Source organism: Hyperoodon ampullatus (genome assembly GCF_949752795.1).
Source record: "Hyperoodon ampullatus genome assembly, chromosome: 3".
Lineage (NCBI taxonomy): Eukaryota > Metazoa > Chordata > Mammalia > Artiodactyla > Ziphiidae > Hyperoodon > Hyperoodon ampullatus.
The window spans coordinates 133758045-133771429 of record NC_136916.1 but is presented as its reverse complement, the minus strand read 5'-3'; the positions used below and the strand labels follow the sequence as shown (position 1 = coordinate 133771429).

At 36.4% G+C, this 13385-nt stretch overlaps 1 protein-coding gene across 1 annotated transcript in view; it reads right to left on the bottom strand.

The window, feature by feature from the left end:
- Positions 1–5431: 5431 nt before the first annotated feature.
- Positions 5432–13385, bottom strand: part of CGRRF1 (cell growth regulator with ring finger domain 1) — a gene marked incomplete at its 5' end in the record, with an annotated part of 29030 nt that continues 21076 nt past the window's right edge. Inside the window, 4 exons of the mRNA XM_079701046.1 lie at positions 5432–6000; positions 6223–6330; positions 12267–12414; positions 12566–12743. Coding sequence (XP_079557172.1) covers positions 5680–6000; positions 6223–6330; positions 12267–12414; positions 12566–12743 — 755 coding nt within the window. The 3' untranslated portion in view covers positions 5432–5679. The remainder of the gene's footprint in view (positions 6001–6222; positions 6331–12266; positions 12415–12565; positions 12744–13385) is intronic.

Here is a 13385-nt window from a genome sequence, read left to right as displayed (position 1 = left end):
CTTCAGTACCTTTAAGATTTGATTGTATGAATTTTATCCTTTGTTTTGTTAATATGGTGCAGCACATTGATAGATGTGCATCTGTTGAACCATCCTTGCATCCCTGGAAAAATTCCACTTGATCACGGTGTATGATTCTTTTAATGTATTGTTGAATTTGGTTTGCTAATATTTTGTTGAGCATTTCCACATGTAAAAGAATGAAGTTGAACCCGCTTCCTCACACCATATACAACATTTGACTGATTATAGACCTAAATGATAAAACCCTCAGAAAAAACATGAGTAAATCTTTGTGACCTTGAGTTAGGCAAAACCTTCTTACGCATGACAATAAAAGTGCAGTAACTGAAGAAAAAATAGGTAAGTTGGACTTCGTCAATATTAAAACCTTTTATGCTTCAAAGGCACCACCAAGAAAGTGAAAAGACAGCCCGCAGAATGGGAGCAAATATTTGTAAATCATATATCTGCTAAAGGCTTTGTATCTAGAATACAAACACTTACAAATCAATAACAAAAAGTCAACACAATTTTAAAATGGGTCAAAGATCTGAATAAATATACAAATGGCTAATAAGCACATGAAAAGATGCTCAACATCATTAGCCATTAGGCAAGTGCAAATTAAAACCACAGTTACACTGTAGAATGGTAGTTGTCAGGGACTGGGGTGAGGGGGAAATAGGGAGTTGTTATTTAATGAGAGTAGAGTTTCAGTTTTGCAAGATGAAAAATTCTGGAGATCTATTGTTCGACAATGTGATGTACTTAATGCTACTAAACTATACGTTTTTAAAGGGTTAGGATAGGATGGTAAATTTTATGTATTTTTTACCCAGTTAAAAAATTTTGATACCACTTCATACCCACTAGGATGGCAATAATAAAAAACATAATAACAAGTGTTTGTGAGGATGTGGGAAAACTGGAACACTATACATTGCTGGTAAGAATGTAAAATGGTACAGCTGCTTTGAAAACATTTGGGAAGTTCCTCAAAATGTTCATTGTAGAATTTTGATATGAACCAGCATTTCCACTTGTAGGTATATACCCAAGATTAATGAAAACATGTGTCCATGTGAAAACTTGTAGCCAATGTTCACAGCAGCATTTTTCATAATAGCCAAAAAGTGAAAAAAATCTAAATGTCCATAAACTGATGAATGGATAAACAGTGTGGTATATCTATGCAATGGAATATTATTTGGCAATAAAAAGAAATAAAATACTGATTTATGCTATAACATGGATGAACCTTAAAAACATTATGCTAAGTAATGTTCTGTGGCCAGTCACAAAAGGCCACATATTGTGTGTGATTCCATTTGAGATTCTACATGTGATTCCATTCCATGTAATGTCCAGGACAGGCAAATCTATACTATAAAGAAAGTAAATCGGTGGTTGCGTAGGGTTGGGGAAACATGGCAGGGATTGGGGGCAATGGCTAATGCACACAGGGTTTTTCGTGTGGGTAATCAAAATGTTCTAAAATTGACTGTAGGGGTGGTTGGAAAGCCTTGTGAGTACACTAAACCCTTGAATGGGGCAATTGTATTGATATGGTATTTAAACTATATTTCTATTAAGCTGTTAAAAAGAAAAAAATGGCAAAAACAAAAAAGGCCATGCAGCTTTTGCCTTGTTCACTAAAAACACTTACTCTTGGAATCCTGAGCCCCCATTTAAGAAATGACTATCCTGAGGCCACCTGGCTATGACAAAGTCCAAGCCACATGGAGAGGCCACAAGTTGTCCTAGCTTGGCCCGGCTTTCAAGTCATCACAGCCCAGGCACCAAATACGTAAATGTAGAGTCTTCAGATGATTTTAGTCCTCTGGACTTTGAGTCACTTTAGTCATTTGGGTCTTCCCAATTAAGGTCCCAGACAGGCCCATCCCTGCCATATCCTGTCCCAATACCTGACTACACAATCTGTGAGTATAATAAAATGGTGATGGTTTCATACAACTCCATTTTGGGATGGTTTGTAAAGCCCACGCTTCTGGTTTTCCTCCTACCTCACCATCTACTTCTCAGTGTACTTGTTCCTCCCAATCTCCCTGAATGCTGGAGTATCCCCTCAGTCCATGGACCACTTCTATTCCTGTGCTCACGTCGTCGGTGATCTCGTGCAGACTCATGGCTTTAAATGCCATGCTGATGACATGGCATCAAGAAAAGATGAAATCTATCAGCCAGATCTTTCCCCTGAACTTCAGAGTACTATATTCACCTGCTTATTTGAGATCCCTACTTGGATTTCCAACTGGCATCCAAAATGGAACAAGAACAAAATTGCTCTTTTCCTCCAAACCTACCTTTTCCCAATTGTTTCCATCTCAGTAAGTTGCACCTCTCAGCCTTGCAGTGGTTAAGGTGTCTTTGTCTAGATATACATAGCTCACTTCCTGGCCTTCTACAGGTCTCTATTATCCTGGTGAGGCCTTCCTTGACCATCGTATTTGAAGTAGAATCCTCACTTCCATCCTTCACATTCCCGACTCATTCATCCCAGCTTTGATTTTCTCCATAGCACTTAATCTCCACGTGATATATGATATTGCTTACTAATTTGTCTCTCTCTCTACTAGAATGTAAGGCCTATGAAGGCACGGGTTTTTGCCTATTTTTTTTTACTGCCGTATTCTCATGCCCACACAACGTGTAATGTCTTTGGCACTCGGTAATTTTTCAATTACTGAATGAATATTTAAATGAATTCAGGGAGCAAACAGAGATCAATAACACAAGCAGCGTTGACCTCAGAAGTATCAATATATATAATATACCTCCTCTTTTGAGGAAGAGAGAAAAGAATGTCTACTGGCTTTGAACATCTAAACAAAGCAGTAATGGTAATACCTGTCACACATAGAGCTTACTATATGCTATGCCCAGGTCTAAGCACTTCACATATATTAACTGGAATAAAACTCAACAGCCTATAGTTAGGTTCTATTATCACTATTTTTCTAGATGAGGAAACTGATCAGAGTGAGTGAGGTTAAATAATTTGTCCAAGGGACAAGTAGCAGAGCTGGGAAAAAACCCAAGATATATGACTTTGGGGGTCTATCATCTTCACCTACCTTTTGAAGGTTCTTTTCTGAAAGTGAGACAGCAGTGGTGGGGTACAAAAGTTGATAAGAGTGGAAGAGAAATAGCTATTGGGAGTTCGGTAGGGGGTCCATTAGGAAAACAATAAAAGGATTGTTGAGCAGCAGTGAAGACCTGGAAGCAACTAAGCAGAGAGGCTTCATGGTGGACTCCATAAAAAATTGGTTAGACCACTTGACCTTCTGTGGTAACAGCAGGAAAGAAACATAGTTGAGGTAAGCCAAGTGTGTGGGTTGCTGGGGCAGGTAGAGTGGAGAGGCCAAGAAAGCAAGCCAACATGGTAACACATTTGAAACAGTTGAGCCAGCAACACAGGAGCAAGTTCATGAATTATTAGAATAGACTCAGGGACCCAGAAACTAGAGGTCATGATGACAAGAGAGAAACGATTCAAGAGAAATATAATATAGGGAGATATGAAAAGAGAGGGGAATTCAGTGTTCAAAATCTAGGTAATGGAGTTAGGGAATTATCCAGTGGAATAAGGGCCATCTGAGGCAGGATTGAGTAGAAGAGGCTGAAATCATCTCCACTGACCCTTCCTAAACCCCAGATTACCTATATTGATGCTACAAATTCCCACAAGCCAAGACAAAATTTCATTCCACAGTTAATGAGATGGTTTAAAAAATACAATAGTCCCAGTGGGAGATAATTCACGATTATCTGTGATGTGATGAGATGATTTGTGTTGTGTCCTTAAGCAACAGTTTTAAGTTCCTCCCCTAGAGCTGGTTTCCACATTAAGAAAAAATTCTGAAGACGGATACTGGTGGTGGTCACATAACAATGTGAAAGTACTTAATGCCACCAAATTGTATACTTAAGAATGGTTAAAATGGTAAATTTTATGTTATGTATATTTCACTACAATAAAAAAGTTATGAAAAATGGAATAAGATTGCAGGTGGAAGCTATCTCAGATGAGAAAGCAACCATGTTATCTAGGACAGTTTAGGTACAAACAGATCTGTAAAGGGAAGCAGGATGGATAGGATGGGCAAAATGATCCCTGAGTATTCCCCCAACTGACCTACAAAGTGAATTTCCCAGATGAACTGCTCTACAGCTAGCCAACTGCAGCAGGGACTGTAGCTTTTGACCGCCCTGCTTCCAGGGATAGAAAGAGAACAGGGCCTTAGGAATTACTAAGATAGGGATATGCTTCTAATAAGCCATCAGTGCTTCTGTTAGGGACAAATACTTTGAGGTCAGGAGCCTTGTCTGATTCTTTGTAGCCCAGACTCCCAAAAGGTATCTGGCCCCTAGAAGGTATTTATTACATAGCTATTGAACATAGATGAAATTTGCTTTGGTTTATAAAATGGAGAATAGGTAATGTCTTTTTGAGAGTGCTATATTTGATGGGAATGAAATAATAGTACATAAACACACTGATACAAAGATAAGGCATTATTCTTAATACAAACAGGACAAATGAGGCTTGGAAATCTCCCTGCATGTCACAGTTTATTTGCCATGATCTAATTTCTTAGTGAGTTAAAGGTAATTTCCACTGAAGAAACAGGAAGCTCTGATTTACTTTTTTCTTCTTAGTCATCTTGGGAAAAGTGGGGAATGGGGCTTTTTTGACTATCAGGTTACTCAACTCTTAAGAGGATGTAACAAGGGATGAACAAAGTGATTTACTATTCAGAAGGACATGAGGTTTACTTAGAATAAAAAACATCCTAGAAAAAAAGAGTCACTTGTTTCTTTTAGTGATTTTTCTGGCTCTAAACCCCTTCAGTTTTGGATGGGTTCGTGTGCAGGAGGAACTCTAAGGTAAGGCATTGAGAGCCTCGCAGATCTTCCCTGGTAGGTCACATCCAGCTACTATAATCATATTGGACAATATATTTAATTATCCAATAAATTTTATTATCCATGTTTTATATATCTGCTTCCTATAAATGAGTATCATTTAAGTCTATGATACACTGAGAACAGTCAAGAATTGTTTCTTGCATTTATGATTTAAGAAGCTATATTTTAAAATTAAGACTTGTGTTTATGTGACTATAATTATAAGGAAAATTAGAAACCGAACAGCTGGATATTTATAAAAATGGTTATTTCAGGAAAGGATTTAAAGTTAGAAGCCCTTTCCAACTCTTTTGTAAACCAGAGAACATACAATTATTTTAAGAAGGATTTCAGTTTTACCCAACTGCATTCTAGGTTTTGTCAAAGGAAAAACATTCAGAAATCTTAAGACATTTACTTCCTCGAATTTTAGATGGATTGCTTTTCAGAATTTTTCTAATCAACATTATGTGAAATCCTCTAGCTGATAAAAGGCCAAATGTTTACATTCTTCTCAAGAGGTTGAATGAATTTTTATGCATTGCTCCAGAATGGGATTCCAGTATTTGCCATACTGAACAGCAAGGAATAATTAATTTTCACCATCCACGTATTGTACAAATATGAAGTTAAAATAGAATTTTCACGGACGGTTAACACTGTAGATTCCATGTTATGATTAATTCCAAGAACACAAGAACACTGCATCTTCAGCGGGAAGTGTACTTCTCAGTTGTAACAACATCCTCAGAGACTTTTCAGTTTGTCTTTACCTTGCTCTTTTTGACTGCAAAGTGCAAAAGATTCCCGAACAAATTGCCTGCACATTGGGCACTGCTGAAAATACTTAACACAGCCATCACACAAGCATGTGTGTCTACATGGCAAGAGCACCCAGTTCACAGTCCCATTCTGGCAAACCACGCAGTCCTTGCTATTCTCTTCTGGAGGCTCCATTTCACTTTCAGATAGTCCAGCCTTTTCCAGCAAACTTCGGTCTGTGTTTTTTTCCTCTGGAGAGGAACTGCTGGAGGGAGTGGAATTATTATTTGCCGACATGAAAAGTTGCTGAAAATCAAAGAAACAAATGTAAAGATATTACAAATGACAATTACGCTTCAAATCCGGGGGTCATAAGACGTGCTAAAAATTTATGAGCTAGCAAATCCAGTAACAAATAATAGCTAACTTCTATGATAACTGAAAAATATTATCTCTTTATAGACAGTCATTATTTGAAACTCTGCAAACAAAAAAGACAGAGGATAAAGACTAGAGGGTACAACTTACCTTAAGATCATGAAATTGACCTTGAGCCAGGAGTAAATACTGATATAATATTCTACAGGAGAGTTTATAAGTCTTATCAGGAATATGAATTACTGACACCATGGAAATCTAAAATAAAAATTGAACACCAGTCAGTACATACCTCCTTACATTATTTCACAGATATGTGAAAAATACTTCTCAAATAAAAATAAGAGGTTGATAAATTAGAAAACTTACAATAAATTCCTTAAATCACAGTCACAAAAGAGGACCCAGTTACATATTTTTGCCAGAATTATTTTATTTATACTCAAATTTACAAATTCAATGTCATCTCAGCAAAAATAGCAATTAGTTTTTATACAGCTGTGTAAGTTGACTAAAATTTTCATATGGAAAAATAAAACATAAGAACAGCTAAGAAAGGGGCTTCCCTGGTGGTGCAGTGGTTAAGAATCCTCCTGCTAATGCAGGGGACACGGGTTTGAGCCCTGGTCCAGGAAGATCCCACATGCCACAGAGCAGCTAAGCCCGTGTGCCACAACTACTGAGCCTGCACTCTAGAGCCCATGAGCCACAACTACTGAGCCCGCACACCACAACTACTGCAGCCCACGTGCCTAGAGACTGTGCTCCGCAACAAGAGACCCCACCGCAATGAAAAGCCCATGCACCGCAACGAAGACTAGCCCCTGCTCGTTTCAACTAGAGAAAGCCCATGTGCAGCAGCAAAGACCCAACGCAGCCAAAAATTTATTTATTTTAAATAAATAAATTAATTTAAAAAAAAAAGAATAGCTAGGGAAATATTGAAAAGAAAGCTATGAGAGGGACTAAGCTCAGTCAGATATTAAAGCATACTACAAAGCCTCTAAAATTAAAACAGTGTGGTACTGGCACATGAATAGACAGATGGATGGAACAGAATAAACAGTCCAGAAACAGACATAAGTATATATACAAATATGACAAAGGTAGCATCTCAAATCACTAAACAAAGAGAGCCTTCTTAATAATAAAAAGTATTGGGGCAACTGGATAGCTGTTTGGAAAAATATAAAATTGGATGCATTCCTCATTCCATACATAAGAATAAACTCCAAAAGCATAAGAGATCTAATTGTGAAAAATAAAACTATACAAGTACTAGGAAAAACATGTGAATTTCTTTTTAGTTTCAGTGTAGAAAAAGACTTTCGAACTATGACCCAAACCCAGAGGCAGAAAAATTTGACAAACCTAACTACATAAAAATATAAAATTTGCATGACAAAAAGCACTATAAGTAAAGTCAAAAGACATATGACAAGCTGAAATATATATTTACAACATATATCACAGACTAGGGGTTAATATCTCTAATATATAAAGAACTTTTAAAAATTGAAGAAAAAATGAATAAAAATCCTATAGAGAAACGGGCAAAAGACATGAACAGATAATATACAAAAAGATAAAAACATGGTCCTTAGCCATATTAAAAGATGTTCAATTTCACTCACAATATGATAAATGCAAATTAAAACTTGACTGAGATATAATTTCTTTCTCATCAGGTTAACAAAAATTGAAAAGCTTGTCAGTACACTCTGGAGAAATCATCACTCTCATATACTGCTGGTGGAAATGTGTTAAAAAAATATATATATATATACAACTCCAAAGGTACAATTCCAATGGAGGGGAATTTGGCAGTATGTAGCAGAAAGAAATGTATTTACTTAGCCTTCAACCACATAACCTCAACAATGTTAAAATACGGACACACAGGTTATTCACTGCAAGATTATCTGTTATTGCAGAATACTGGAAACTACCTGAATGTCCAACCACAGGAGATTGGCTGAATAACTGTCATACATGGATACCCTACACACAATAAAGTGCTAGGCAGCTGTAAGTGAAAAAAGCAAGAACATGTATAGTATATATAGGGTGCTACCTTTTGTGTAAGAAAGAAGGAAAAATAAGAAGAAACAGAAATATATCTGTATTTTCTTATCATTAGAATAAGAAACATAGGAAGGATAAACCAGAAAACAATGAACTTGATTATCTGTACAAGAATTGGGGTGTATGAGAATGGGGGTAAGGGATGAAAGCAACATCTGAGTATACCACTTTATATAGTTTTTTGACTTTTGAGAGAACTAATCTGAGTAATTTATGGACAGTTTTTGACTATAAATCCTCAGTTTGGGGCAGGAAATAAGGAAAGGGCAGTTTGAGGACCAAAATAATCATATTCAGTAATGAATTATAAACCACTGGGGGAAAAAGGAATTCATGAGGCCATGAGGATAACAAATAGATAAACAAAGAGGTAAATCGGAGGACTCTAGCTTGTAATAGAATGCTGAGGGCTGACTGGAGGGCTGGAGTTGGAAAACAATCATTTTGCAACCATCATGGTAAAGATGAAATCTGGTAAGAATCATTAATGGATATTAAATCCAGGGGGAAGTTTTACTAAAGAACAGGATATTTGTATGGTCTTAAAGTGCCTCCCCACACACTGCTTATTACTTGCAAGGGAGGGAAAAAAAGGAAACAGTGGAAAATTGGATAACACCTTGACTGAGAGATCAAAATTTACATCACCAATGAGGGAAAAGAACCTCCCATTCTTCTACAGGTGATGCCCTGAAACGCACACATCATCACCTGCGTGGTACACTGGCTGAGAATGCTCAACTCCAATCTAATCATGATGAAACATCAGACAAAATGAGAAATGTTCTATTTTACAAAAACAGTGTGTGCATGTGACTCTATTCTTCAAAAATGCTAATGTCATAAAAGACAAAAGAAAGGCTATGGAAGTGTTTCAGATTAAAGGAGGTTAAAGATACATGACAAATACAACATCTGACTCTAGACTAGAATCTGTACTGGAGGGGAAAACATGTTGTAAAGAATACTGTTAGACAGACTGACAAATTGGAATATATATTATAATACATTAGATAAAAAATTATACCAATGTTAGATTTATAAAGTAGATAACCATATTGTAGTTATACAAGAGAATATCCCTATTATTAGGAAAACACACTGAAGTATTTGGGTGTAAAGAATCATCACGTATACAACTTACTCTCAATTCATTAAAAAAAATATATACACATACACCCATAAATATATATGTGGGCAAATAGTGCAAATGTTAACAATTAACAATAGGAGATCAGGGTAAAGGGTATATGGATGTTCTTCTACTTTTTTATTTTTGCAAGTCCATAAAGAAAGTTAAAAAAAAACAACAACCCTATTATGGTTGTAAACATACAATATCCTTTACAGCCTTATAAGGATTTATTAATTTGGCAGTGACTTCAGAGGCTTTTAATACTAAATCAAAACGACAGGTTGGTAAAAGATAGTAATGTTATCACCTACTACTAACAATCCTGCCATTTAATTTAACATTAAAAGCCTCTGAAGCTACTATCATGCTGGTTATGAATATATATATAGTTGTAGATTTACATTTGATATGGAAAAGATGTTTAAAACATACTATTAAATGAAAGCAGATCCCAAAATAGTATGGACAATTTGATCCCATTTTTGTTTCAAAATTACATACATAAAGGTCTAGAAAGATACAAATATTCACAGTGGTTGTCTTTGGATGATAGAATACAGGTGATTTTCCTTTTTTCCCTTTTGGCTTATCTAGATTTTCTACTTCTATTTCCTGCCACAAACATGTATCATTTGAGTAGTACAGAAAACAAACTAGTATAATTTAGTAAAAATGAAAAAAAAATTTAAGTCAAGGTCTTGCAGTGACAATCCCTACCTTCCTTATCTACCTAAAATAACAAACTGGTTCCTAACTACACAATCTGAATGTAATTGATTACTGTTACAACAGGAGTGAGAGAGTTAAAAAATTTCTTTAGATTTAGAACTTCTGACCCTAGATAAAATACTGAAAAACCAAATGCCCAATTTGCTTTTAAAATTAAGAACAGAGAACATTCATACAAAATATACTAATATGCTTTAGTGCCAGTGTTAGGCCCCACCTGAGAGATAAGAGAGTGAGAAGCAAGGATTAACAGGAAAAAATGAAGGGAACCTACTGATAAGAACAGAAGATACAGGGAAGGACCCAGGCAGGGAGGTGTATACAAAGGACCTGAGAGCCAGGTACTTTGTCTGCCCTGTGGGAATAAGCCTCCCCCAACCATAGCTGGGCCAGTAGACTTCATTCCAGTTGCATCAGGGACCCGAAGCAAATCTTTCCCTGTTTAGAATGCCACTGAACTGTACACTGAAAAGTGGTTAAAATGGTCAACTTTCTGTTATATGTATTTTACACCTCCCAACACCAAACACACACACACACACACACACACACACACACACACTCTCTCTCTCTCTCTCTCTCTCTCTCTCTCTCTCTCTCTCTCTCTCACTCCTTCTCTGTTTAGACCGAGGAGGAAAGTTAGAAAATAAGGAAGAGTCTGAGTACTCAAGTTGACAAAGAGCACCAGCAGCGAGAGGGAAAGGAACCACAGGGGAAGCTGAGAGGAAGGTGACAGATCTGACCCTTTCTGTTTCGAATGAAAGCAAAGAAGTAGGGGAGCTTAGAAGAGATGGGGGACACAGTGGGGAGAGAAGGGCTATCTTGCCCAGGTAGGCAGAGTGAAGGACGTTAAGCCTGGACATATCAAACACCAACTTAATAGGTCTTATTTATCTTCAGTTGAAAAGAGTGGGAGGGCCAAAGGGAGGGAGAGGGGCGACAACCAGAAGAGCTCTCCTATGGACTATTCAGGAGCTTGGCTGTGAGGCTCTATGTGGCTCACTAACATTGCTTGGTATGACTTTTTTTTTTCACTTATCAAATTTACTGGGCACCTATTGTGTTTCAGGCACTCTGTTAGGTTCTGGAAATACACTGCTGTTAGTATGACTTTTATTTGGAAAAAACAAACTGACTTCAGCTCAATGGAACTTCAATTTGATAAAATTAACCCCGCTCCCCAAAAAACTACAGAGGCGTAACTTATTGAGCAGGGTCTAGATCTCCCAATTAGGGTGTGCACCTTCCAAAGCTCAATGTGTGCTGGTTTTGGTGAGATACTCCTGTTAAAAACAAAGCATACTGCCACAGGACTACAAAGGCTCAGAATCGAGGTTCCATCTCTTATTTCCTGAATGCCTGGGAGTTTTCTTTAGTCTCTTTCAGTGTCTATAAGACAGATGCCCTAACACACAAAGTTGTTGGAAGGAATAAATATGTTAATGGTAGCGAATGTACTTTGTATATTACAAAGTGTCATAAAAATGTTACCATATCTTTATTCATCAACATATCTATTTCATGCACTTCAGAAAAGTAGTAAATTGTGTATAAAGCCATTCTTATCATGATAGGATTTCACCAAAAGTTTATTTCACGTACAAGCTTCTACCATACTTATAGGAATGTCAGGTTCAGGACCTTTTAGACCTCTAACATGCTTTTATCTTCCTAATTGGGATAAACTACCAGACTAAAGAAATAATTAGCACATAATGAGAAAAGGAGATTACAATAATTACTGAAAATATAGGGACCAAACACATATAAGATGTAGGTGCAGCAGGGGCTATGATGGAAACAAGATGACTGCAAGCATGCAAAGAAAAGAGTGGATACTGTCTTAAAACCAAGCCCTTCAGATCATTACAATGCTTATTTATTCAGTGCTAAAAATGCTAGAAATAAATATGCTTCCTAACAGACCTTTTTCTATGTGGCAAAAATGACAGAATATAGGATGATGAAATTAATGTAATTCAATTCTATCTTTCATTTTCTAAATAAAATCATATTCTTGCAATCCATATGGAAAAAAACAAGTCATGCTCTGAAGGAGCATTACACATATAAAACGCATACAAGTGTACTTCTTCCCATGTATTCATTTTCCAAAAAAAAATGTGTCCAGGCCAAATGTATATCCTTAGAAATTAAAATAAACTTTTCTATTTCACCAAATAATTAAGAGCCATCATCCAAATCACTTAAAAGTTAATGTTTCCAGAATTTTAAAATTACTTACAATGTCATAAATTTCTCGGTTATCTTCATCAGCTAGGGTCAACAGCGCTACCAATGGATAGCGAGATCTGGGCACTGTACCAAAGTCTTCAATTTTAGTATCTTTTGGTAACTGGCAATATATTTCTTCTTTGCTGTCCTTTTTAATTCTTTTTGAAGATGTAAAGAGAAATTGCCACTATAAGCAAAAATACAACAATATACCAAAGGGTATAATAACTTAGCAACACTATTTTATCCATAAAAAGTCTAATGTCTAAAATTTTCATGTGCTAATGGATATATCAGATAAAAGGATACAAATACTGCTCTTGATAGAGATATTCACTATACAGAGCATCTTCTAATGCTTGAGGAGTGTTTATTCGGAAGCAATAAAAGTGCTTCTGCAGAGCTTCATATAATTTTTGAACACTGCACCCCCAGTAGCAAGTAAGGAGGCTATCTTCAAGGCAATCTGTTGTCAAAGTTATGCCAGCTGTGGAAAACAAACGAGACAAAGAGAAGAAAATTACCTAATGCTATTTCTACTACAATTATACATAGCCAGTAACAAAAGTTTCCTTTTGGATGCTGGCCAGGCTGATGGCAGTTAAAGGAACTCATTAAAGGGTATGTGCCTATAAATGAAGGAAATGGTCTCTAAAACAAAAGATATACAAACTTCAGTGTCTACACAATTTTGAAGCGCTGTCAGTAAACTCTAATTTACATTATTTTATATTTATTCTTGGAAGTTATAAAGATTTTTTTGATGACTTCAAGACTCTTCCCACATAAATTAAAAAAACTGAAATACAGTTCACTATTGATAACCTACCACTCTTAATAGTGTATATAATCCTAACTACAAGAAGTAATAGAGCTGCCTCTAAAAGTGGATGCATACAACCCATGTGGTCCAGAAGATGATCAGTGGAGCAGGAAAAATTTTAAAAAGAAATTGAGCGTTACTAACTTTAACATACTCATTGACAACACTGATATACTCTTGTCACACAGTTAATATCCCATGTAATATGCAAAATATCCTAAGGAAAGAGTGGAGATGCCAAAACATGGAGGGTTTAATAGTGATGCCCTCATTCGTTTGTTTGCTTTCAGCATAATAAAATATATT